This window comes from Chamaea fasciata, unplaced genomic scaffold, assembly GCF_029207755.1.
Source record: "Chamaea fasciata isolate MVZ Bird 193981 ecotype frontalis unplaced genomic scaffold, bChaFas1.0.hap1 SCAF_3, whole genome shotgun sequence".
Lineage (NCBI taxonomy): Eukaryota > Metazoa > Chordata > Aves > Passeriformes > Sylviidae > Chamaea > Chamaea fasciata.
In genome coordinates this window covers 17,478,651-17,504,678 of record NW_027094088.1, presented here as the reverse complement: position 1 = coordinate 17,504,678, position 26,028 = coordinate 17,478,651, and the positions used below count along the sequence as shown (strand labels likewise).

The 26,028-nt window shown below is 46.2% G+C and overlaps 2 protein-coding genes across 3 annotated transcripts in view; one reads left to right on the top strand and one right to left on the bottom strand.

The window, feature by feature from the left end:
* Positions 1-394: 394 nt before the first annotated feature.
* On the top strand, positions 395-24,053 carry CAPN2 (calpain 2). The gene is made up of 21 exons (XM_066178196.1): positions 395-631; positions 1,440-1,509; positions 7,515-7,633; positions 8,011-8,144; positions 9,029-9,197; positions 10,994-11,077; positions 12,525-12,610; positions 13,250-13,324; positions 13,548-13,708; positions 13,998-14,167; positions 14,786-14,797; positions 16,310-16,521; positions 17,254-17,290; positions 17,923-17,988; positions 18,498-18,555; positions 19,530-19,594; positions 20,720-20,788; positions 21,127-21,205; positions 21,413-21,529; positions 21,932-21,990; positions 22,606-24,053. Exons 1-21 carry the CDS (start codon positions 395-397, stop codon positions 22,627-22,629), a joined length of 2,103 nt encoding a protein of 700 aa, XP_066034293.1. The 3' UTR covers positions 22,630-24,053.
* A 63-nt stretch (positions 24,054-24,116) lies between these two features.
* TP53BP2 (tumor protein p53 binding protein 2) overlaps positions 24,117-26,028 on the bottom strand; it is a 51,949-nt gene continuing 50,037 nt past the window's right edge. For both annotated transcript variants that reach the window (XM_066178194.1, XM_066178195.1), the window contains exon 18: positions 24,117-24,902. In XM_066178194.1, the coding sequence (XP_066034291.1) occupies positions 24,861-24,902 (42 nt within the window). In that variant the 3' untranslated portion in view covers positions 24,117-24,860. The remainder of the gene's footprint in view (positions 24,903-26,028) is intronic.

The following is a 26,028-nucleotide window of genomic DNA, read 5'->3' as shown; positions in this document are numbered from 1 at the left end:
GTTTCGGTGTTTGTTTGGTTTTTGTTGTTGAATTTTTTTCCCCCTAAACTTTGAGAATTTATATGGATAGTTCTGGTTTTTACACGGAAAATACCAACTTTTTAAAATTGATGCGTACATGTGGCAATAGGGGAGCCAGGCATGGCGCAGGTGTGAAGCTGATGGGGCGCCCAGTGAGGCTGAGATGCTTCTGCACGGGGCAACGAGCTGGAGAGACCGGGAGGGGAAGTTTCTCCATGCGCGACTGCCGGGACAGAGCGAGCCGAGCCAAGCCGGGGGTGCGGCGGGGCTGAGCAGTGGCGTGGCAGCCGGTGGAGGGGAGGGATGTCAGGCGGGGCCGGGATGTGCCGTGCCGGGGTGTTCCGAGCCGTGCCGGGGCGGGGCGGTGACGGCGATGGCGGGGATGGCGGAGGCGCTGGCCAAGGAGCGGGCGGTGGCGGCGGGCGCGGGGCGGCACGACCGCGCTGTGCCATACCTGGGGCAGCACTTCGGGGCGCTGCGCCAGGAGTGCCTGCAGGAGGGGCGGCTCTTCCAGGACCCCTCCTTCCCCGCCAGCCCCGCCGCGCTCGGCTACCGAGAGCTGGGGCCCCGCTCGCACAAGACACAGGGCGTCGTCTGGCGCAGACCCACGGTAGGGCGGCTGGGGGGGGGGGGGGGGGGGGGGGTGGTGTGGTCTCCGGTAGCATCGATCCGCGGTAGTATCATTCCACAGTGTCCCCCGGCTTTTCTCCTTCCCCCGGCCCGTAAATTTGGGTGGACTGAATCGCGCGGGGGCGGCGGGTTGGGGCGCGGCTGCCGAGCGCGGTGCGAGCCCTCCCCGCGCTGCAGGATCGCGGTGCGCCCGTTCCGTGCGGCTGCGGATGCTCAGGGCGGCGGAGGCTCCCTTTGGCCCGAGGACAGAGCAGCGTGACTTGCTCTGCCTGGAAAACAAACAAATCAGAAAAGTCGTTTTCCTCTGCATCCAGAACGAGCTCTCCGTGTGGACAAGTGGCTTTGGGTAGCGCTTGGGGCTCTTTCTTCCGATAACTTTTTCCCTCAGCAGAGCCATGAGTTGACCACCGTGCGGTTTATTCCCGAAGCAGCCCTGACAGCCATGGGAGCCATGCGGTCAGGTGGACTCCAGGGTGCCTCCAGGCACTTCTGAAAGACCCTGGTGTACTCAGTGGTGGGGAGGTAATGGCAGAGCAGTGTGTGCACGTGTGTGAAAATGCAGCGCGCCTCCTGGCACGTCCTGTGAAGTGAGATGGCTGCACACGAGCTTTGGTCACCAGCTCCGTTCTCACTGTGCTTGGTGTGTCTGATGCCCGCACGTTCCTGCCCTGCTCCATCTCTGTGGTGCTCATCTGCTGTGGTCAATGGTTTGGATAATTTGCTGCAGGTGGGGCCTTGTTCCCTGCCTTCCCTGCGGCCGTGTAATGCAAGGCTTGTTTTGTTCCCAGGAGCTGTGTTCCAGCCCCCAGTTCATAGTCGGTGGAGCCACTCGCACGGATATCTGCCAAGGCGCCTTAGGTAAGGTGGGGCAGAGAGCTGAGCTTTCCATGCAGGTGCTGCCCCCGGACACTATGGTTTATACATGGCTGTAACTCACTCTGTAATACCTCCTTTTGCATCCTACCACCTCCATTTATATCAAATCAGACCTTTCTTGCCTTCCCTTGGCATTTACAGGTGGCCACTGAGCACAGCTTTTCTGCGTGTACCAAACAGGGGTGGCACACACTGGTTTCCTGAAGGCTTTTCTAGTTGTGGCCAGTTCCTTTCACATTCATATCCATGTGCCTGACTCACTTCTGCCTTTAACAGTCTGCTTGGAGAGCAGTTGTGTGCGTTGCAGGATTTCTCTTTCCCCAGTGGGAGAGAGTTCTGCTGAGCAGGAGGAAGGAACCTCCTGAAACCTGGGGATATGCTGTAGAGAGAAAAGAAGTTGTATGGGAGATTTCCTGCTGGTCGCCAGCTCTCGAGGAAGACAAAACTGGGGTGTTTCAGGAGGGATGGGCCAGCCTGTGAGCCCTCTGCTTTTGCCATGGCTTCTGCTCAGTTTGTGCAATGGCAGCCCCTTGGTGGGGCTCTCCAGGGGAGCTCTGGGAGCTGCAGGGAAGTGCCAGGGGACAGTGGGGAACAAATGGCTTAGCCTGGCTGTGAGTGCACAGCTATCCCCATCTGGAAACCTCTCTCCTGACTTGCCTGACAGAAGGGGATTTTAGGTGGATGATGTCTGCAGAGATAAGAGGAGAAGAAATAAGGTGAAGTGAAAGTAGTAGGCTCCTATTCCATAGCTGTAGTGAGAGAGTTTTAGATTAGACAGATAGCATGGTTGAAGGAAAGCTCTCGTGTATGAAACATGACTAATACAAGCTGTGCTGTGCTGCTGCAGTTGGCAAAGGAACCAATTTCTGTTTGTTTGCTTTCATATATTCACTACGCTACGACTTCTTCATTTCCAGTCCCACTGCTGCTATTTGTGGGTTCATGTCCAAAAATGTAACAGGCAGAGAAGCTTGTATTTTATGCTTATATTTTTATTCAGAAGTTTTTTAGGTTAGTGCTTTGATAACCAGATGCAATTTGTATAAAAAATCCATGACAGTAAAAATACTTAGATTATGAACCTGGTTCTCCTCAAGCGTCAATATCATTGGTGGTGTGGGTTAGGCTCTGCTGTGCCTTGGGTTGTTGCCATGTCACCAGCTTCCTTCCTGTCTTCTCTCCACGAAATGCCGTATCTCCCACCATGACTGTTTTGGCATGAAGCATGTCTCAGTGCTTAAACACATGTGCCAGACATCTGTTATCTCTTTTTATTGTGAAACTTTATGGTAAGAAGTTCTTCAAATTGAAATGAAAGTTTAGTGTAATGCTATTTCAATATCTGGCATTTCTGTAGAGATGCTGGTTTCTGGAGTTAGTTGCTTTCTGCCTTCTGCTTTTCCAGCTTTTCTCTTTCTGCTTTTCCAGCTTTTCTATGCAGATGCTGCAGCAACAAGAGCATGGGAATGAAAGATTTGAAGCTTCATTTTCAAGTTGTGAAATTGCTGTTGCTAATACCAAACTCTGTTTTAAATTGATGAAAGCATTTGCTGCCCTAGTGGTCTTTGGACCAGTCAGATGTTCTCATGGGGTTGTATGGTATCACCAGAGGATATGGAGTGACTCACAGCTGGTATTTTTGTACCTCCTGACTATATTTGAATCAGAGGTTGTCAGTGTTTTTGTTTGTATCTCCTTTTTCACCGTCACTAAGTACTGTGATGACTCTCCCGGCCGCCTTCTCATGAATCTGGGCAGGATTTTGGTATTCTGTGACAATTGTTGATTAAAGATTAGATGCTTTTGATCTTATCTCTCTGTAGCCACTGAGTTCCTAAGAGCTTGGATGGAATCTCTGCTCTTTCACACAATGGGGCTGGGAGATGCACTGTACAAATGCTGTCTTTTTTTTTTTCTTTTTTACACTGCCTTATCTGACACCAGCATTTGTATTGATAACTTTGCTTAAGCTTTCGTTTACTTGCACTTTGTATTTACTTTGAATGTTCACATCCCATCACATTTTGGGTTGTTACAGAGAAGATTGCACTGGAAGATGTCAGGTGCTTTTGGAAACCTGTGCTTTTTATTATGCTGCTTCTTTTCTATAGGAACCTTTCGTAGTCTCATTTATCCCCCAAAAGGCTTGATCAAAAAGCAACAGACCTGTGCCCATGGGGAGTTTCACTGTTGTTGCTGAGCCCTTCAGAACATCTGGGAGTACTGCAGGGACAAGATGAGGCATCCAGAGCACACGGACCATCACATCTGCATGGCAGCTTCTTGGCAGGGAATGTGTAACCAAACAACTCAGCTAATGAGCAGAGTTTCTTTTAGCTCAGGAGTCTTTAGCCAGGTGCATAAAGTTGTTTCTTTGCTTTTGACGTGGACTATAAGAAACTGTGATGCATATAAGGCATAGCTGATCATCAGTGCAGAAAAGGTTCTCCAGATACCAAAGTTCTGCCCCTTGGGATTTGGATTATCCTTTATTCTGGCCTTGTGTGGTTTATTGTGGTTGAGTTTTGTTGTTGTTTTGTGGATTTTTTCCTTAGGAGAAACTTTTGAAGGCAAGTATTTGGAGTTGGTTTTGCAGTATCAGATCTGCAAAGTCAGTGATAGTATTTTGCTCCAAATGGCAGCACATGGGATGTGGTGACTCATTACAGCTGAGGGGAGGATCTGAAGCCAGAGAAGCGTGGTTCACCCTTAACCACCTTTTTTTGGAGTGGATGACACCATGGTATCACAACACTGGGGTGTAAACAGCACAGGATCTCCCAGCTGCTTTTTGGATGCAGGTGTCTCCTCCTTACCTAACAAATGTGTGAAAAAATAACAAATTGAATAGATGGAATTTTGAAAACCAGACCCATGGTTTTCTCATGCTGACAGCCACTCTACTGCTAGTGGGTTGCCAGAGCCTCGTGTTTGTAACCAGAAAACTTTCTGGAGTGCTATGATATTAATACAAATACATTCATAGTAGCTGTTAATCTGAGACTGATTTAAAATAATGATGAGTCTATGATTGGCAGAATGTACATTTTTCCTTTTACCCCATACTTTACGTGAGCTGTGCAGTGACCAGAAGAGCTGCCTTTTGCTTACAGCCCTCCAGGCATATGATAGGTGTGTTTTGTTTGTCTTTTCTTTCCAGAATGGCTAATTTTAAGCCCTTAAGGCTATTTATGCTTGCCTTGCAATTACTTCCTTTTTTTTCTAACATTCTTGTTACAGCTGGAGCTTAGGTAAACGCAGAGGTGGGTATATGAAAATTACAAATAAGTAAAAAACATTGAAAGCAGGAAAAAGTAAGCATGACAGGACAAAAAATAGCACTTCTTGTTAGTATGTGTTATAGATAAACTCACAGCCTGACAATATTCCCTTTTCTGATAACCTTGTGCTGCCAGCTGTTCATTTACAAAAATTATTTATGATTAATGTACCCTTGCTAACAGTCCTTTCAGACTCTAAGCAACCTGTCTGTCAGCCTCTCCTTGGACTTTCCTATCAAAGGAAAATCACTGTCAAGAACCTTGCAGAAGCACCAGTTCTAGAAGTTCAGGCCATCTGGTAAAGACCCTGCTCAGGCATGCTTAGTGCAGGCTAAAATTCCAGATATAATCACAAGATCTGTTCTCTCCCAGGGTCTGAATTATCAAGTTTGCTTTTAGTGGTGGCTGCTCACAAAGGTAGGGATGATATCCTGGCTGTTGAGCACTTTTAAGTGTGGAAACCAAAGGATGTCTTTCCTATATGCTGCAGCTGCCTTTAAACCTCAAGACCTTGCTCAAGAGTTGTCAGAGTTAAAATTTGTGTTTGACTCCAAATTCTTGTTGGAAACCAATATAAAATTCAACTGAGAGATTTTGCAATAGGCTGTAATTTCAGTCTGGCTTGCTGGGACAGCTGGAAAGTAAAGGAAATTCTTTATAAATTCTGCTTGTGGGTGTGGAGGTCCTCTGGGGGGAGTTTCTCCTTGAATTTCCGTGCTTCTTACCTCCAGGGGAAACATGACTCAAAGGTGATTTGCAGCATTAACATGTATGTTCATAATCTGGAGGCCTAATCATCATCTTGACCAAGCCTTCCTGAGCTGCTGTGGCCATTTGAGTTGTTCATTTGTTCTTCCTGTGCTGCTCCCTGCCTGCCCAGCCCCTGTCCTGGGTATGGAATAGAAATACTAGTATTTCTTGGGAAGAATGGTGTGACTGCTGCCCTCTGAGCCAGACTCTTCCCTCCTGGCCCTGTCTTCCCCAGCAAACACTTTTGCAGTACGTAGTGCTACCTCTGGATGCTGCTCCCAGGGAAGAGGGTCCCAGCTCCTTGAAGGAGGCTGTGAGAGGAGTCATCACTTTGCAGGATGAGATGGGTGTGCTGTGACAGAGTAGGGAGAAGAATTTCATCATTGTTTCATAGTCTGTCACAGGAGAATAGCAAGGTGACTTTGCTGTTTAAAAACTTCTCTGACGTGCCGATTTTTCATTGCAGTACAAGCAGCCAGAGGCAGGGCTGAAGGGAAAGTTTTATGTTCTGTTCTTCCTCTCCAGGTTGTGAAGCAGTATAAGCACCTTCGGTTTTGAAATTATTTTGCAATTTCACCTCTTCCACCTTTCCTGAGAGGTGCAAAGATGTGTGGGACAGATTTCCCAGAGCTGCTGCTGGGGGTCAGCTGTGCAGGGGGGGCAGCCTGGAGGGAGATGCGGGTTGTCCGTGTTCCTGCTGGTGCTGTCTGGGCAGTGAGGTATTTGGGCCTGAGGGTGAACCTCGAGGGCTGCTTTAGACTTAATTCACCCTGAGACTTTCTCCCATTTGGATCCCAGCTTCTCACCCAAGAGCTTTTGAGCCTTTTCCCGTGGGAGAGAGGTGGCTGTGTGGGGCCTGCCGCTTCGCTGGCCTCTGGCCTGCTGGCACCTGTGGCGGGTTCACGCATGGAACCTGCAATCTTGCGGGACTCTCTCGTGGGATCTCAATGCAACACTGACTGCCTCCTGTTCACAAAGCAAGGGGACAGCGGATCTGGTAATGGTGACAAGGAGTTTTGTGTCGGGCTGTGGCAGCCAGGGGATCATCTGGGTCTGTAAATCTCTGACCGCATCGCTAATGGGCTGCAGGTGGCCCACGGCGGAGCAGAAAGGAAACTGCTCTGGGAAAGTAAAACTGGGCTCTGAAAAGAATGACAGAAAGTAGAGGTGCAATGTTTATGGAGCTGAGGTCTCCTCCTCCCTCTGCGTGGCAGGGGTGGTGTGCTGGAGCGCTGTGCAGGCAGCCCGTGGTGTGCAGGCCTGGTGTGTGTTGGCCCCGTCCCAGGCAGGGTGAGGAGCTGTGTGGGACTGGGAAACAGAGCCTGCCTTCAGGCCTTTCCTGGCTCTCCTGACTGCGCTGCAGACCAGACGAGGGATAAACAGAGAGGCCTCGAGCAGGAGCCTCCAGAGGTGTGTAAGGTGAAAGGAGCTCCTGTGTGCAGGGAGGCTGGCAGGAGACCTTACAGGGAGCTTGCCCACGGGTCTCTGGATAGCATGGCAACATGTTTATTAAACATGGAGAAGGGAAAAGAATGCAGCCTGTGCCTGAGGAAACACTGTCCCTTTGAGGAGAAACTGCACCCCTAAGTACCTGTGTGTGCCCACAGGCTCTTTGCCTTTTCTCTGTGCTACTTCCTATCATGCAGGCACTCAACTGAATATTAAGTTTTCTTTCAAATAGTTCCAGAATGGGTGATAACTGTGGGGGTAGGTCAAAAAAAGCCTGCTTTGACTTTTTTTTATGACTTTGGTCTTGAGAAAACACTTGCCTGATTCTGGAGGATATTTGCATTCATATATTTGATCTGGCTCAGAGATACAGTGATGGGAGGAATCATCCTATCCCAGCTGACGGAATTATTGGTTATAATGCGCAATCCTGATGCAGTGCAAAAACTAAAGTTTGAATAATGAATGCTGTCTGGTTTGGGTTTTGTTTTCCTTTTCTTTTTACAGGGGACTGTTGGCTCTTGGCAGCCATTGCTTCTCTCACCCTGAATGAAGAAATTCTGGCCCGTGTTGTTCCCAAAGACCAGAGTTTCCAGGATAAATATGCAGGAATTTTCCACTTCCAGGTATGTGGAAAACAGCCTTTTTCCCCTTAGTGCTATTGGGCAGGAGCCAGTGTGGCTGGCTATGTATCCATGTGTGATGTTTCCTGGCATGGCTTTGTGGGATGTCAAAGCGCCAGACAGAAAAAAGGAGACATCTAAAAAGGGTGGTGGAAGGAACAAGGCCATTAATCAAAGATTTGGGAGCAGGGGCTGCCTTTGTGGTCCTTCCTGCCTGAGCAGAGCCAGCTGAGTATGTGCATCCCTGAACAGGGTGGGTGAAGCTGGCTGGGATGGGGATTGCTCTTCCCCAGGAAAGTTGACATTCAAAGATAAACATCCTGGTGATGGGAATGCACAGCATGAGGTGGTGATGGATGTTTGTGCTCTCCTTCCCTCAGTTCTGGCAGTATGGGGAGTGGGTGGACGTGGTGGTGGACGACAGGCTGCCCACCAAAAACGGGGAGCTGCTCTTTGTGCACTCGGCGGAGGGCAGCGAGTTCTGGAGCGCGCTGCTGGAGAAGGCCTACGCCAAGTGAGTCAGGCTTCCCCCCCACTCGCATCCCTGCTTCCCCATGGCATCCCCAGCTGCATGGATACTGTGCATTTAAAGTGTCAGTCAGCTTATTAGCCTTTACAGCTTCCGGGGTATCCCACAATGGCTCCTTTGGTCCAGTGTTGTTGACAGATGCCTAAGACAAGGAGCCAAAAGCGTTGGATTTATTGCTAGTCAAGAAAAGTAGCTCTTGCCTCTCGTGGCGAGGCTGTTCCTGGAGCAGCCTTCTGTCACCAGGGCCTGGAAAGCTCCATTTCATGTGCTCTCTGCACCTCTGGGGGCTTGGCAGCTGCAGTGCTTCAGTATGCAAAGCACGTTAGTCCATGTGCCGAGGTCTGTGTTCAATGCTCGTATCTGAATCTCCATTTTGGGGTTGGCCAGAGAGGAGTTCTATCCTCTACTATTTTGAATTGATTTAAGAGATTTAGATCTGCTGAAAATCAGACCCAAAAGTGTTAAAGGAATTTAAATACTGTGGAACTAGAGAGGCAAATTGTTTGGTCTTAATTTTTTTTATACAATATTTTTTCTTCAGACAGTGTTCATGATTCTTGTCATTGATAGGACTGAACCTGTAAGGTGTATGCATGATTGTATAATATTTTATGCTGGGCTTTCCAAGTACAGAGGTCTAAGAAGGAAAGCTTAATAGAGGGGCACATTTGTAGCTGCTATAATGCACCTGAAAGTAGAAATGCTGTGACAGCTGCCACATTGAGTGCCTCTCCTGAAGGGAGAGGAGAACAGGGAGCCTGATGGTTGTGTGTGTGTGAGAAGAGGAGAACAGGGAGCCTGATGCTTGTGTGTGTGTGAGAAGAGGAGAACAGGGAGAATGATGGTTGTGTCTGTCCTGTTTTGTGCAGGCTGAATGGATCATACGAGTCCCTCTCTGGTGGCAGCACCACTGAAGGCTTCGAGGACTTCACCGGTGGCATTGCAGAATGGTATGAGCTGCAGAAGCCACCCCCCAACCTCTTCAAAGTCATTCAGAAGGCACTCCAGAAAGGCTCTCTCCTTGGCTGCTCCATTGATGTGAGTTAGCAGGTTGATTTCTGGGTTCTTGCTGTGCACACAGGCTGGGGATGGACCTGTACTGCACCTGCAGGGACTGCACACAGGATGCCACTCCCCTTTGCCTATGGTTCCCTGCTCTACCTTGTGCCTGAAGAATTTGACCCACAAATGTGAGGTCGAACATGCTCTTCATGGGGCTTAGGCTGAAACTAAACTTCGTTAGTTCATATAAAAAGCTCATTCCCTCCCTTGTGCTTCTTCCATGGGACCTTCTGCTGTTTAGCAGGTTGGTGGTAATGAATTACACAGGGAACTTGTTAGATGTCCCAATGGACATCTGTGTTCCTGAGAAAGCCTTAGCTTGGCAGCAGGATGGCACAGGCTGAGAGGTTTGGACAGAATGCTGCTGCTAATGGCTTCTGCAGTCAGGTGCTCAGAGGTGACAATGTCCATCCTTGCTGCAGCATTTTTGTTGCACGAGTTGTATGTAAAATGTTCCCAAAAATCTGGGCTCTGTTCTTGAAGCAGAGAGGACTGTTGCCAGACATTTAAAAGGTTTTCTGGGAAGACACGTTGTCAGAAGCTGGACCCACATGGGAAAGAAAAGAGGAGCTTTGGCCCTGCCTTCAAGGATTCAGCATTGCTTTTAGCCTTACTGAAATGAGTCTAAATACTGTTGTTGTGGTAATCACCTTCCTCCCAAATGAGATTGCATCTTAGTTATGTCTAAAGGGAAGATACATTGTTTACAAAAACTCCATTCGTAATATAAATGGAAATGTTTCCTCCCATTTTTCAAGTTATATCAGAGTCCCAGGAGAGGGAAGCTTCACAGCAGGAAAAGTGCTTGGTTAATGTCAATTTGACTTCATGGGTATTTTCCAGGCCTGTTTTACTCGTTTGCATTTAGATAAGAATCTGACATCTGGATTTTTTCCCCAGATTGATACAAGTCCCTTGGGTGGGTGGGGGGTAAATGTATTATGTTGTTGATAAGTGCTGGCACTTTCTGTAGTGTAAATTAACTGTTGCTGAGTTTATCCTTTAAAAAAAACCTTGTAAAATCTTTCCTTCTCTTCTGTAAGAGATTAAGCATTCAATAGAGAGTGTGCTGTGGGGCAGTAATAGGCTATGAATTGACAGCAGGAATCCTGCCTGCTCTATCCAATCCTCTCCATTTGTTTAAGCTTCAAGTGTGCTTTTTTAGAGGTTACACACTTCTGAAATGGTAGAAAGACAATGACAGCCATATGTTTCTTAGGTGGTTAAACATTTACTGTCTGGCAAGAAGTGACTTTGCAGTGTTTAAAGGCCAGTCTGCCCAAGCAGTGGCTGTGAAAAATTGAGAGGGGGATGTGCCTTTGGGTACGAATGGCATCCAAAGCTCAGCGTCTTCCGTTGCTGCCCTGGAGGACAGGACCTAGGGTGGCAGGGTTGGGGAAAGGGAGGGGAACCTCCCACCCTGCTTTGGAGCTGAAGGGGATGTTTTGACCCTGAAATTTGCTGCACCTGGGTGTGATCCCAGTGTAGGCTGCACCACACCAAATGTTTTGGAGCCAGGAGGGAACTTTGCTGCAGTGCCAAGCTTCTGGTGTGCACCCCATGCCACAAACATGGTCCCTGGGGTTCCAGCACCACCACACGTGCTTCTGTCCCCTCTCCCTGCTCTGTCACACTTGTTGCTTTTGTGCAGCAGCTATACCACTCCTGCAGCCTCCCAGCGAGATGACAGCTCTGTTGGAGGGGGAAGCTTTGTTCCGTTGGATCCCCTGCCCATGGGAAGCTGCAATCACTGATGTCCTTTGCTCCTCCAGATCACCAGTGCTGCAGAAACAGAAGCAGTCACTTCCCAGAAGCTGGTGAAAGGACACGCGTACTCAGTCACCGGGGCAGAGGAGGTAGGTGCCACCCCAAGGTGCAGCAGGTTTTGTGTGTGGCCACCACAAACCTACCTTCAACACTGCGAGGTCTTAAATGTCACCCATTTTGCTGAATTGGGTTTTGAGTGTCTTCATTCTGAAGGAATGCTTAATGAGTTGCTATGTTTTGGATAAACACAGATTTGCCTTCCTGGGTGTTTGACCAAAAACTCCCCACTATTATTCCATAAGCATGGCTATTTCCCTCTGAGCAGGGTGGTGGGCAGCTCTGTGCAGAGGGCATGCTACCCTCTGCTGGTGACCAGGCCCTTCAGTGCAGTTCTGTACAGCAGGCCACACTTTTTACCTTAGAAGCACAGCAAGAAGTGTCCTGAGCAAAAACCCCCATGTATTAATCTCCCTGAAGTCCCTGCTGAACAGCCCCTCTCAGCTGGGCTCGGTGGTCAAACACAAGGGCCCCCCCCCCAAGAGCAGGTGACTGGTGAAGGCAAGACAAAACAAAGGAGACAGATCATGGCATCCTTCCATGTGTGCAGTGGATTTTTGGTTAGTTCACTGATAATTGTTTCTGAAATAAATTTTGAAAGTTCAGGGTGAGGTGTAGAGAGCTGCTGACATGCTGTGCTGGTTTGTGGGTGTGCATTTGGTCGTCTTCTCACAGCAAAAGCAGGGGAGAGGGAGTTTGTTCACCTTAATTCACAAATAGGTATGATTTAGCCAGGCTGTTCCTTTGGACATCTGTGCAGACTCTGTTAGAACAGTTCAACTAGGGTGTCATCTCTGGACTGTGCTGCTGCTGCTCTCTGCAGCTTTCTTGGCTTCAGGCTCCAGAGGTGCTCCAGCTCCTGCCTCAAGTGAGTGCTGTGTGTTCCACAGAAATGGTGGGTGTTTCCCACTGAGGCTCTCACAGCTGTGCCTGGCCTGGCCTCTGTGTGTATGCAGACCAGCAGATCACAAGAGGAGGAGCTGAGGCTGCTGCTCTGTGAGGCATTGGTGTGGTCAGAGGGGTTGTGGCCAGTCTGAGTGTCCTGTCTGTTGTAACAGGCTCCTCTTATATATAAGCAGGGGGTTAAAAGGCATTTGAATGTGAAGAGACAGTTTATACCAAAGTGATGACTTTGAGAAATATCTCTGTACCTGCTTTTTGGCTTTTGGATAGCAGTTTTACATTCCCTTTGCTTGTAGTCCTATCAAGGGTGATTTTTTAGCAGCACAAATCAGACATTTTGGTTTTTATGGGCTTTGGTTTGTGTATGCTGTAAAATTTCTCTGGAAAAGCCTGGTGTGAACCTCACTCAGAATCAGTTGAACTTAAGTCGTTTGGACCAGATGTGTGCATGTTGTCATGCACAGCACCAAGATAATTGCTCTGTCATGTTTTTAATTACTGCAGAATTGGAGTAATGAGGGAGGGAGTGTGGTGCTGAGTCCTTGGTAACTCTCCATGAACTTCTGATCCCATCAGGTGAACTTCAGAGGAACAGTGCAGAAGCTGATCAGAATCCGAAATCCCTGGGGAGAGGTGGAGTGGACTGGGAAATGGAATGACAAGTGAGTCCATGGCTTACTTGTTGCCAGAAGCCCTTTACTGCAGGGGTGCAGTCATGTTTCTGTGCGTTTTTGTCTGTTCCCTGCCTGAAATTCCTCTGTAAGTCCTGTCTGGATGTGGTGTTCACAGGGAACTGTTTCAGAGAGAAGCATCCCCTCACTGTCATCTCCCTCCTAGCCATCACAGTATGTGGTGCCTTTCATGCAAATTCCAGCCTTTGTGTAAGATGCTGTGATTTGGTTGGTGAATCCTAGAAAGCTCCCTGTAGTTTCTGCTTATTTAACAGCTTGGATTCAGTGGAGAGCTTCTGAAAACTCACTTTTTAAAAGGGCTTTAAAAATCCATTTCTGCTGTTAGCCATGAAAGCTGGAGTTTACTCACTTCTGTGGCTGGGCAGTTTTTATTCTGACTCTTTCTGTCTCAGTCCAGGCATTAGCACTTTCTAAAAATAACACTCTGTTTCTCATCCTTACCTTGGATATTTGAGAATTGAGGTATTTTTTGTGCCAGGTGCATCTATTTTCAATTCTGCAGTGGTTTGAGAATTCTGGAACCGCTCAAAGTTAGATCTTGTGCCAGAACAGCCACATTAGGGTTCCACCTTTCCCATAGGCTGTAGCTGATGTGGGATTCTCTTCCAGCTGCCCTAACTGGAGTGGTGTTGACCCTGAGGTGCGGGAGCGACTGACCAGGAGACACGAAGATGGGGAATTTTGGTGAGTGTCACTGGGTGCCCATTCCAGCAGAAGGGAACACCAACTGCTCTGCTTTTATTCATGCAAAGTAACCTCTCCCAGTTTGCTCTCCGAGATGAGTGTGCAAATTCACCCCAAACCCTCGTGCTAAATCACAGTGACAGGGAGGGAGGATGGACAAGCTGGTGGTATGGAAAACCTGTCCCTCCTGAGGAGACGTTGCCAGTGGCATTGCCTTCCACAGGATGGCGTTCAATGACTTCCTGAGGCATTACTCCCGCCTGGAGATCTGCAACCTGACTCCAGACACCCTGGCAAGTGACAGGTACAAAAAGTGGAGCCTGCTGAAGCTGGATGGGAACTGGAGACGAGGAGCCACTGCAGGGGGCTGCAGGAATTACCCAAGTAAGAAAAGCTGGAGAAACCTTTTACATGTGCGCTTGTACTTTCTCTGGGAGCTTCCAGGAAATGGTTTGGGATAGGCTATCTAGGACTAATCTCCAAAAAGGGCAGGTGTCTGGGAAACGTGGTTGTAAAGGCTGGGGTGGGGGTGGGCAGGGCAGTGCATTGGTTTTCTCTTCTCACAGCTGATTTTGGCAGTCAGAGCCACGTCTCTCCCAGCTGACATGTTCAAATATCATCACAGTTGCTGTCAAAGAAGCCTCTGAGCAGTTTGCTTAAATCCACTTCCCAGACACTTTCTGGACGAACCCACAGTATCTGATCAAGCTGGAGGAAGAAGATGAGGACCCTGATGATCCTGAGGGTGGCTGCACTTTCCTCATTGGGCTGATCCAGAAGCACCGTCGGAAGCAGAGGAAGATGGGGGAGGACATGCACACCATTGGCTTTGCCATCTATGAGGCAAGGAAGGCTGTACAGGACTGTGGGAGGAAAAGGGAAAATCATTCCCCCTATAAATGGGATAGTGCAGTTCCCATGCTGGGCTTTCCATCAAAACTCAGATGGGTTGAGTTGGACAGCAACTGCAGCAAGGAAGCTGTAAAGAAAGAGAAAGCTGCATTATTGTCTTGCTTAGCCCCTGTCTCCTCTCCTGATGATAAGGAGGTCAGAGGGGCAGGGTGTGAAAGAGGAGATGGGGAAAAACAGTAGAGAAATGGAGCAATACAAATTGCTATACAATAAAAATCATGGTGGGCTGCAGGGAGGAGATCCAGCAGGAAGCCACAACCAGCCTGGCTGTCCCCACGCTGCCCCAGGTGAGCCTCACCTGCCTCAGGGATGGAGCTGGGAGCTGAGCCAGCACTTGGCGCTGGGTGATGTAGGCTCAACACCCACCTTCCCCTCCAGCCAAGTCCTTTTTTCTTTTGGTTGTTCTGGGTCTGTTTTTTTGCTTTTGGTTTTGGTTTTTTTTGTTTGTTTTTTTTTTCCAAGAATGTGGATGTCCTTGCTAAGTAATGGTGAAAAGAAAATGGAGATGCCATTCAACTAGCAAATAACTCTCTCCTTTTCTCCTTGCAGGTGCCCCCAGAGGTGTGTGGCATGGGTTGGTGGTCAAGGTGCAGTGTTGGGGCTCAGTGGCTGGTGGGAAGAAGAGGTTCAGAGGATCCTACTTCATTGCAGGACAACATGACTGCAGAGTCTACAGTTAGAGGCCATTTATTCTGGAAGGGGCCTTGAGCCCACGTTACATTTTCAGTGTCCTGGATTGGGATAAGAGTGTTCAGTGCTGCAGAAACTCCCCAAAGCAGCTCTTCTGTGGCTCTTTTCCCAGCCCAGCCCCACACTTGTTCCCCCAGAGCACAGCTGCTTTTTCCAGGTTTGCACAGAGTTCATGTTTGACTCATGAATAATATTCCAAGGAGGTATTTATATTCATTTCCTTAAGCACCACCTCTTTTGGTTTCTCTCTATTTCTTCCTGCAGGCAGCTATAGTACACCCTGGGGGTCACAGAGGGGTGACAATGCAGCGATACCTCTGAGCTGTTGCTCCTCAGAGGAAGGACTGAAGCTGAGCAAAACCCCTGGGTAACCCATTACTGGGTTTGCTGTCCCTGTGAGGGTCTGTGCCAAGCAGCCAGGGCATCCTGTGGCTCCTGAGGCTGTGCCCAAACCAGTGGCTTTTATGTAAAGTATGATTTCATCAGGAAAAGAAATGGTGCTACTGGTTAATTAGATTTCTTATATACCTTTCTAATGCCTTAGCAGTGCTCTGTCACTGACCCTACTGGTCAAAAAACCTCATTTCCATAAGAAAAATTATTTTAGCTGCAGTCCTGTGACTCTTTTCCCCCCAAAAGGTGTAATTTTATCTCCTACTATGCAGCAGGTCTGACAGGTTTTTAAAATTCTCTCTTTGTCCTAAAAAATCTGGGAGGACAGGAAGGAGGAGGTTTCTGAAAGATGCACATTCCTGAAGTTGGCTTCTAGAGCTGAAACAGCCTGTCTGTAAGACTCTGCAAAAACAGTTCATTCTGGAATATCACAGAATTATAGAATGGTTTGGGTTGGAAGGGACCTTAAAGATCACACAGCTCCAACCCCCTGCTGTGGGCAGGGACACCTTTCACTAGGTGTTACACTCCAAATATGATTTTATTTTATTACTTTGTTTTGTTTTTTTCTTGAAGCCTTTCATGAGCAGGCTCTGCTCTAAGGCAGCCTGAGCTCAGAGGCAGAGCTGAGTTGCACGTGGCACCAGCTCTGGGGACTAGAGGGACAGGGCTCATATGCCATCTCAATTCAATGAAAAATGACTGGTGGAAGAATTTACCCAATGTCTTCAGCCACCCATCATCATCTGCAAAACAAAAGCATGACCTGAATGATTTATTGCAATGATCTGCAAAATACATTTGCAGCCACATGTCAGGAGTCCCACCCCCTTTCTATTCTTCTCCAGTTCTGTCAAACTGACATCTTTTTTCTTTTATTTTCTTTTCCCCAGGCATAGCTAACAGACATATCTATGATATTTTTAATTTGTAAATGTGAACACATGCAGACTGCTGCGGGTTTTTTTCCCTTTCTTTGCTTTTCCTAAGTTTTCTGGCCAGACGAATATTCATCTGAGCAAAAACTTCTTCCTGACCAACAAAGCCCGGGAAAAATCCAACACCTTCATCAACCTGCGGGAGGTGCTGAACCGGTTCAAGCTCCCTGCAGGGGAATATATTGTCGTGCCCTCCACCTTTGAACCCAACAAGAACGGGGACTTCTGCCTGAGAGTCTTCTCTGAAAAAAATGCAAACTCCACGTAGGTGGCTTTTGGTGACCATTTTGTTATTTTTGTTGTTATTTGTATGGGTTTTGTTATCCCTATTACTGTTTAATTAAAATTAAAAGGCTTAGACGTGTCACATCTTGAAGAGCAGCTGGGCTAAAGCCTGAGGAAGGGGTGTGGGGTCTTTGTATTTAGTTGCCCTAATTCAAAGTGAGCAAAACCCTTCCTCTATCCTGTAATATTTTGCTGCATATTCCTGCAGCAGTGAGAAACTCGGGATGTTTGCTGTGTGAGGACATATTCAGCTTTTGATGGGCACTTAGGAGTGCTTGGGCACCATTTGTAGGTCTGGTGCTCCCTCATCACCTGGGGGACAGCATGAGACACATCAGAGTTACTTCAGAGCTCTCACTTTTTTTGCTGTTTTAAAGAAGAAATGACAAGACAAAGTTTGATTTGTAGCCAAGAACCTGGTCCTGTACTAAGTAGGCAGTGACGCAAAGAGTTATGTGAGCCCCAAAATCCTGTCTGTGGCTCTGCAGGACATTGTGCAATTTGTACTGTCTCTTCAAACTTGTTGCCACAGCTACCAAAATACAGCTTTCATTGTGCTATGCAGTGTCCATACCTGATTAATCCAGTACTTTTTGAATGCTCCTTGTTATTTCCGTATTTTAAAGACTCTCTCTTTAACTGAAGCTTGAAGGAAAATCATCATAAAAATGAGTTGTTTTGATTTTAATATTGATTTCTTTCTCTTTCTAGGGTGATAGATGATGAAATTGAAGGCAATTTTGATGAGGTACATCAAATCAAATGTTTTAAATTGAAATAATTTTGTTGTAAGGGGGGACTGGAGTGCCTGTTCCCTGTGCAGGATGATGTTTTCTATAGGCATTATCAAGAAATGTTGTCCCACTTTGGGAAAATGGGAAAATATCTTTAAATATCCTTAGCTGGGTGTCAAGCAAATGGAAATGTCATCAGGAATGTAATAGAAGCATGTGTTGTCCTTTATCTAGAATTCGGACTTCCTAGACAGAGGTGCACTCTGAAGAGTTAACTGGATCAACAGGAAATTCCCTTTGCTCTCCAGGAATCCAGGAGTGCAGCTTTCAGCAGCAGGGCTGTTTCTGCATGTAATGCTGTTTCCAGCAGTAACTAGTGGCTCACCATATGTTTAGTCTTGCTGGAGCTGGGGATGCTTTGCCTACTAAACAGCTACCCCATGTGTAGTGGGTGTTTATTTCAGCATTTACAATGCCAGTATTTTGAGGTGCCCCTGAAAATAAAACTGAATAAAATCATAGTAAAAACCAGTTGGTACCTTCAACCTGGCCTTTTGACTTTTTTTACTAAGGGGAAGGAAATGCATTAAGTCTTTCTCAGGCAGAAACTTTCCCCCTTTTGACATTCTCTGTTTCTCTCTTTTAGACTGAGATCAGTGAAGATGACATCGAACCCAGCTTTAAAAAGCTTTTTGGGCAGCTAGCAGGAAATGTGAGTGTTTTTCTGGTAATATCTGATTGACATCATGGGTGAGTGGGTAAGACAGATGCCTCCCCCAGGACAGAGTTGAGTTCTTGTGCAGAGTTAGCTCTCAGGTGTGAGCACAACTGTGCATCCCAGAATCTATGCAGTCACCCACCTGCTTCCACAGTGCATTTGTGAGCACTCCTGATGAACAATTTCTTCTCCTTTTGAGCTGTGGGCTTGACTTTTATCTCTGCAGTGCCCGAATTCTGTGCTTGGGCAGAGCATATGGCTGGGATGGGCCTTCTCCCCAGACTGCTCTTGCCTCGGGCACCCCTTGCTGCTGAGTAGGCTAATCTCTGGGAATTGGTGGTGCTCCTGGGAGTGGGAGGTGGGGAGAGCCTCCCACTTGCTTCCATTCAAGGGATCTGAACTCGAGGTGGGGGTTGAAATTGGCTGACTTGCCCAAAGGAATCAGAGGCTGCAGATGGTGTCTGCGGCTCACGGTGGAAAATTTGTTTTCCTCTTTTCCACAGGATGCAGAGATCTCCGCCTTTGAACTGCGCAGCATCTTGAATAAAATCCTGGCTAAACGTGAGTTCCTTCCTCCAGCAGCAGCTTCACATGGCCACCAGCAGGTTTCCCCGTGGCCTTGGGAGCACAGAGGGCACCACTGACCTGGGCAGGGTCAGAGCCTGGGCCCTGCCCCAGACCTGCTGCTTGGTTCTCCATATGGCAACGACCGTGTGCTCTCTCTGCTGCTTCAGGGGGCTGCAGAAACGCTGGGGCTGTGCCAGCCCAGAAGGTGTTTCACAGGATGTGTGCTTTGGCAGGGTACAGATGGGTGTCTTTTATCCCAGCATCTGCCACTGGGAATTGGCTGCCAGGAAGATGGATGGATTTGAATAATCCTTGATAATAATCAAGTGAGGTATTGCTGCTGTTTTAGTATTGAACCACCCAGCAGTGATTTAAGCAGTAGGCCAGCCAGTGGTCTGGGGTGTCCCTAAGGAGGAAGAGAAACTTTGGGCTTCTTTTTCTGTGAAGAGATTCCTAACTTGGCTCTGCATTATTTTCCTTTCCACTAAACAGTGCTTAAGAAACAAGTGCTTGGAGAAGTAAGTGTGTCTTTAATTTCCAAAGTGAAATCTTATCAGACGGTCAGGACTGTGGTGTATGTCTGTGTGCAGCAGCCAGTAATCAGCAATGGGGTGTTGCTGGCTACCAAGCTTGGCTTCACGTTCAGCCTTTCATGAAGCCACCTCCTGCTGAGCTCCATAAGCTGGAAGTCCACGCTGTCCACAGAAGTCCACTTTGAGACAGACAGTAAGAGCAGGAAAGCTTTTGTCTCTGTCTCCTGCTCCTGTACCATGCCTACAAACCACACTGCTCAGGCTGTTTGCTTGGGGACAGATCCCAGCTCACTTGTGCCCAAAGTCTCTGTGTCAGCTCAAAGGATGGCACCATTGGAAGCAAATAAAGGCTGGCTGGAGAGCTCATGAGCTATTTAGGAAGGGGCTGTGGTATAGCATGCAGTGATAATCCTGTCTCTTGCTCTTTCTTTACAGGCCAAGATATTAAATCTGATGGCTTTAGTATTGAGACGTGCAAAATAATGGTTGACCTGTTAGATGTATCCTTTAAAGCTCTTCCTAGATGATATTCCCCTTCCTGTGCTGAAGCAGGCAAGCTGCCTTAGCTCCCTGCTGCGTCCATCCTGGTGTACTAATGGCTCCTGAGGTGGAGAAGCTTGGCTTAACCCTGATTCCCCTGCAAAAGCCACTTCCTTGTTATTGTTGTTCACACGTGTGTTATCCCAGGCAATGGGAAAATCCATTATCAAACAAAGTCTGCTTGGAAGCCTTCCCAGCTGCTGGGTGTTCTGATTTAGCTGGGGACAACGTGATGTTTGTGCTGGGAAAAGGCACCTGGCTCTCAGCATGGCGAGGATGGCCTTGGCTGTAGGGTTGTTTCACCTCTCTGTTATCTGGCTGGAGCTGGTAAGAGCGTCACAAAGCCATGGGGACTTAGCAAATGGAAAATGAGGGGAACAAATGCAGTACTTTGTTTTGACGTGCCATACAGGAAGCAGAGAGTATGCAGGATTTTAGGAGCTTTTACTCCTAAGAATACACACAAAAGTGTAGGATGAAGGATCAGGCCTAAGAATAGCTGTGTTCATCTTCTCTGTGCAGTGGGAGTTGAATTGCAGAGTTGGAAAAAGGGAAATTACCAACACAAGGTGATACTCTTCTATAATTTGGTGTAAAATACAGCAGTCCATAGGGACTCCATGGCAGGTTTTGGGAGCAGTGCCACGATCAGGCTCTTTTGTTAGCTGTTTGCTCAGGAGCTGAAGGTCTCCAAATAGCAGGCTTAGCTGTGGCTTTTCCTGTTTATAATCCAGGACTTGTGCTCCAGTAACTGCAGGTGTTGAACCCACTATGCAGAAAAAAAGGGCATCATCCTGGCTCATCTGTAGTTGCAGTGGAAAGACAGAGACCTGCAGCAGGGGTGCAGAAGGAGTTTGTGAACTGGTGATGATTTAAATTAATGATCTTACTGATTTAGAAAGAAATCTTGTACAATTATGTATTCAACAGGATAAATCCTGGAGAGAGGAAGAGTCCTTCAGAGAGGACTTGAATCCCATTTTTGTTTGCCATTTTTTTAAAGTCACAACTGTCCATGCAAGTAAACCCATCAGAGGGAAACCCCTTTTTCCTCCCTCTGAAGAAACTTCCTTAACTCAGAGAAGAATGATGGGAGTGGCAAACTGGGACTGAAAGAGTTCCACACCCTCTGGACAAAGATTCAGAAATACCAGGTAAGACACAGTCCCTCTGGGAGAACAATCACACGTAGAAGTGGCTGTAGACTGAGTTGTGCCATACAATGTGCACAGTCACCTTTCCCGGAGCAGGGACTGTGTGTCTGCAGTCCCCCAGGTTTTGTCTTTTTCTGCTCTGGCTACTGCATGAAAAAAACCTTACTTTTTAAAGCCACTTTTAGGAGAAATGGATAGAAGTACCAAGTCCTTCAGACCAATGTTGCAAAGTGCTTTAAGTAACGTGCAGGCTGCATTTCAAAATGTTTCGCTTCTGCCAGAAGCCAAACCAGGCTCAATTATTGTCAAGGTTTCACTTTGGGTTTTGTGTTTTGCAGAAAATTTACAGAGAAATTGATGTGGATCGATCGGGTACCATGAACTCGTATGAGATGAGGAGGGCACTGGAAACAGCAGGTATTTATACTGATCTGTCTCTCTAGGATCCCATCAGTTTTAAGCAGGGTTGAGGGGTGCTCAGAGCCACACAATCCCATCTTAACTTTCTGAATTTTGGGCACTCTGGTGCCTTCCCCTCCTGCCACCACGCAAGATGAGGCATTTCATTCCTGTGTTTACTCTTTGGAAACAGAGTCTTTTAAATCCTTGGCATTGCATTTTCAGGGTTCAAACTGAACTGCCAGTTACACCAGGTCATCGTGGCTCGCTTTGCTGATGAGGATCTCATCATTGACTTTGACAACTTTGTGCGGTGCTTGATTCGGCTCGAGACCTTGTTCAGTGAGTACAGGCTCAGTGACCACACAGGCTCTGCTGCCTTGTGATTTCAGCAGGGTCACTGTCCAGGCGCCCAGGAAAAAGAATTCAGACAAATTCAAACCTGAGGTATTAATGTGGCTTCTCCTAGATCCAGGAATCAGGCTTTTAGGCCAGGCTGCTGAACCACAGCCAGTCTTCCCTGCAAACAACTCTACGTTGATTAAAAATACTAGACAATAATTAAAAATGTTCAGTCTTGCTCCTGCACAATGACTTTAGACTGTGCCTTTCTGATTTCGAGTGTAGGCCGTTTTCAAATTTTAGATTCTGGGACTAAATTCCTAATTGATCCTGAAGCACAAGGGAAGACTTTCAGATTAGTTCCTGTATTTACCCTTGTCTGTCATCTCTCTCCCACCACAGAAATGTTTAGAAAACTGGATACTGAGAAAAGTGGGACAATAGAATTGAACCTTGTTAATGTAAGTTCATTTAGCTCTAAAACATTTGTTTTCATTTTTGGGGGGAGGGAATTTAAAGTCTGCCCTGCTCCATTCCGACTGAGGATGGCTGGTTGTAAGTACTCGCATTTGTGCTGGATTTACCTACCTTGTATATTTATAAGCAGCCTTAGAAAGCTTACCTTTTAAAAATGTACCTGCATCCCAAGATATTCTCTAACAGACAAGCTTACTTGCACCAGAAGCCCTTTATCCCTTTGCTGGCACTAATTTTGGCTTCTTCCCTGCTTTTTCTGTCAACAGAGCAAAATGCAGGTGCAGTTGTATAGGCAAGACTGATGGTCTTGCTCAAGTCTGCTTCTTTCTGCCCCATGTGTGCCCTATAGAAAGGATGAAGTTTGGAGAAAAGTACCCTCCTATATGTGTTCGCCTTGCTTATTACCCGAACATAACTTATTTCTGAACCTAAGAGTCCCAAAACTCTGCTTTAAATGAGATATAAATCTAAATTGCTCAGGAAAGATCCTAAAATGACTTCTGTAACAACAGGGTGACTGTATGCTAGGAATGTGACTATGCATGCTTGCTACAGGTCTTTTTACTAAATTTAACCTTTTCCTCTCTCTCTCATTACAGTGGCTATGCTTTACTGTCATTTGAGCCACTGGCATCAGCTTGAGACCTCAACAAGAGCATGATCAGGTGAAGATAATCAAGCTACATACAAGTACTATCCAAACATAAATGTGCCTTAACTTACACGTAGCAAGCAGATTTTGCACACAATTGCAAGAAGAAAAGCACTCTACTTCCACAGAAGAACATGCAGCCTCATTTTTATGGGTCTGACAGTCTGTGCCTAGTATCATATAGCCTGTGGACAAAGGCTTTAATTTAGTATCAATCCTCAGTGCAAGTTTTGAAAACCCTGCTTTGCTAATATCTTTGTATTTAAGGCATTTTACAGGACTTCAGGAAGAAAAGCTCATTATAGCTTGACAATCTGGTTTTAAAAAGTGCTTTTTGAACAAGATCCTGCATATCTGAAATTAGGAAAGAGATGGTATTGCATACCTAAACACCTGTACTCAGAGATAGGGGTTCCTTCTATGCTTTGTGTCAAGTCCCAGCACTATTCTAGTTAAATATTCTTTAAAGAATTTGAGTAGCAAGTACCTCTCTGACCAAAGTGAGCACTGATGTGCCTGGAGCAGGAGGCTGTTGGCAACAAGATTCTTCCAAGCGAAAGCCCATGCTTTCAGGTGGAATCCTGAGTTCCAGTATCTTATTTATCTTCCTTTGAAATACAAGAAAGTATTTAAATAATAATAAAAAAATTATAGTGGAAATAAAGCTTGCCAGACTGTTATTTGTGCTGAAAATAAGCACCTTTTTTTTTTTTTTCCCCTTAGAGCTAGATCATTACAGTGCACATGCAGAGCTTTTGCTTTTGGGAACAGAAGTTGCTGCCTTTCAAAGGGGAAAACCAGCCTGATGGGGCTGACTGTGGATGTGTGGCAGTTCATGAAATGTTGGATAAGCCGATACTTTAAAAGATGAATGCTTGAACAGCTAAAGGTTTTTAAGATAGAAAATTGATGCTATATAACCTGCCTGTTGAAATCAGAGGCTGTGACCATGAGCCAACTGCTGCTGCCTTTAGTTTCCCCACCTGAGGAATTGTGTCCTCCTTACAAATTATTTCTTCCTTATGGGCACCTTTTCAGAAAGCAGTAGGACTTACCTAGTTGGAAAACATGAGCCTGCAGGGTCAGGCACTTTCTAAATACCCTTAAGGAATTAACTGCTCCTCTGTTAAATACTGTCCAATATCAAATTATTGCCAAATAGAGAGATAGAAAGGATAGCTCTATAGGAAAGGCTTTATTTGGAAAATACTTGTACCAAGTTGTTTTTTTTTTTTCTTAAGTATGTCCCTTAGCTTTTAAGGCTAACAAAGGTTAACAATGTGCAACTAACAGATTCAGCTCAATTTTAAATGCAGAAAAACTACTTTGAATGGATGGGGAAGGACGGGTTCAGTTTAATACAGAAAGTAGCTGAAAGTTACTGTAATGTAAAACAGCAGTGTCTTCTACTGGTAACATTTCTAATAAAAATCACTATTAAAATAAAAGAGTTAAAGCTTAAGAGAAGACAAAAGTTTAATGGTAAACAAGTGGAATAAAAACAAGTAAGTTGTCAAGGACTACAGAAAGTTTCTACACTTAGTCTTCAAAGTACAAAATACAATAAATACATGTGGCTCTTGTAAAAAGAAGAATCTAAAACTACATTTCTGTTACAGCACATGATATTTTGAATACACAATTTCTAAGATGCTACAGCTTTTTTAAATGTTATTGCTTAATGGACTGGTCATGTCGTTGTCACTCTTCAGATGCACTTCAGGTTTTTTAGCTTCTTTTGAAAAACTTTCTGCTTCCAGCAATAAGCAGCTGTGTACACACTTCAATTTCTCCCATCTGGAAAAAGCCTCGGGATAAATCTGGACATAGCCAAGTTGTCTGTTTCATGATGATTCCTTCAACGGCAAATTGAAAAGGTCCATGTATTTAATGCAGAAAAAAAAGTGAAACTCTCTTCTGCCATGTTGGAAAAAATCCGTGTGGGTACTTGAACATAATGGCTTGATTCGACCAAAGGCAGCAGAATTTCATTTGCTTGTAAGCATTATTTCATCTTGTACAATGCCCTCATCCATTTGCTAATGCATCAATCCTTCATTTGTTTTCAAAGCACATTTTTCATAGCTTTCAAATTACATTGTCATTGAAATAAGTCTCATGATACTGGAACCAACACAAAATGGACCTTTTTTTGTAAGTTATCCATGATTAGTACTTCAAGAATCTGGCTTCTGTACTATTTCATGCCAAGCTTCTTTGTCTAGGTTTAATCCTTGGATACAGCTGAGGGTAAAACAGAAATGAGGTTTAAAATTTTAGTACTTTAAAAGGTTGCTTTTTTAAAAAAAGAAAAAGAAACAAAAAAAAAACCCCAAACCCCTCTTTGGTGCTACAATTCTAACGTAATCTATAGTAGCAAAAGCATGGTTATAAAAAACACCCAGAGCACTGACAAATATGAATTTGGCAGTCTTAGGCAAGCTTAAAAAAACACCAACCATGTCAGTACAAAAGGAAGGTATTGAACAGCACATAACTGAGTATTTTCAGCTACCCAGATGGGTGGGCCAGGAAAAGCACATGGCTTTGTAAGTCAAGAGACTTCAGTGAACTGTGGGATTGTTTCCCTTTTATTAATGGGACCAGAGATATATTGAAGTCTGGTTTGCTTTCTCTCACCTATCAGCTTTTATGGCAGTATACTTTGGGCAAGCTGGAAACATCTGCAGAAGGACCATGGAAGTGGAGGAGCTGTGCTAGAGAAGAGTGGAGGGTGAGTGGCCAGTTCCATGAAGGACCTGCCTGGCAGGAAATGGGTCCCTGGGCCCTGAGCTGCTCAGACATTCCAGCCACACACACAGGGGTGCAGGGGACAACTGAGAGCACACAGCAGGGACAAGATGCCCGGGAAGCTGTTGGCTTCCACTTGGAAGGGCTTAGGGAACAGCTGCTGTTCTGAAAAGCATGGCCAGTGGCATATGAGAATAGGAGGATGCACTTCATACAGTTAGGAGAGATGAATCCTCCGTGCTCTAAATGGCAATGGTGTGTCTACATCACAGCTTTTCCCATCTAAAGCTCTCCTTAAAGCTGCACCCTTCTCTCTTTAAACCAGACTCTGGCTTTCTTCTTTTCTCAGTGACTGAGACATGGCCAACAACTTCACCACAAGGTCTGTCTCAGCCTGCTGTGATTTCACCACTCTTAAGAGATGAAGTCAGTTACAGTATCCTAACACCTGACAGTGTTCAAAAGACTCCCTCTGACAGTATTATTATCTTAGGGAGCTAGGGAGTCATTAAGAAGGGTTTGGCACTGATACAGATAATTTAATCCTTGTTTTTATTCAGTACACCTGACTGCAATAGGATAAAGCAACTATGATAAAAACAATGTAATTATCTACCAA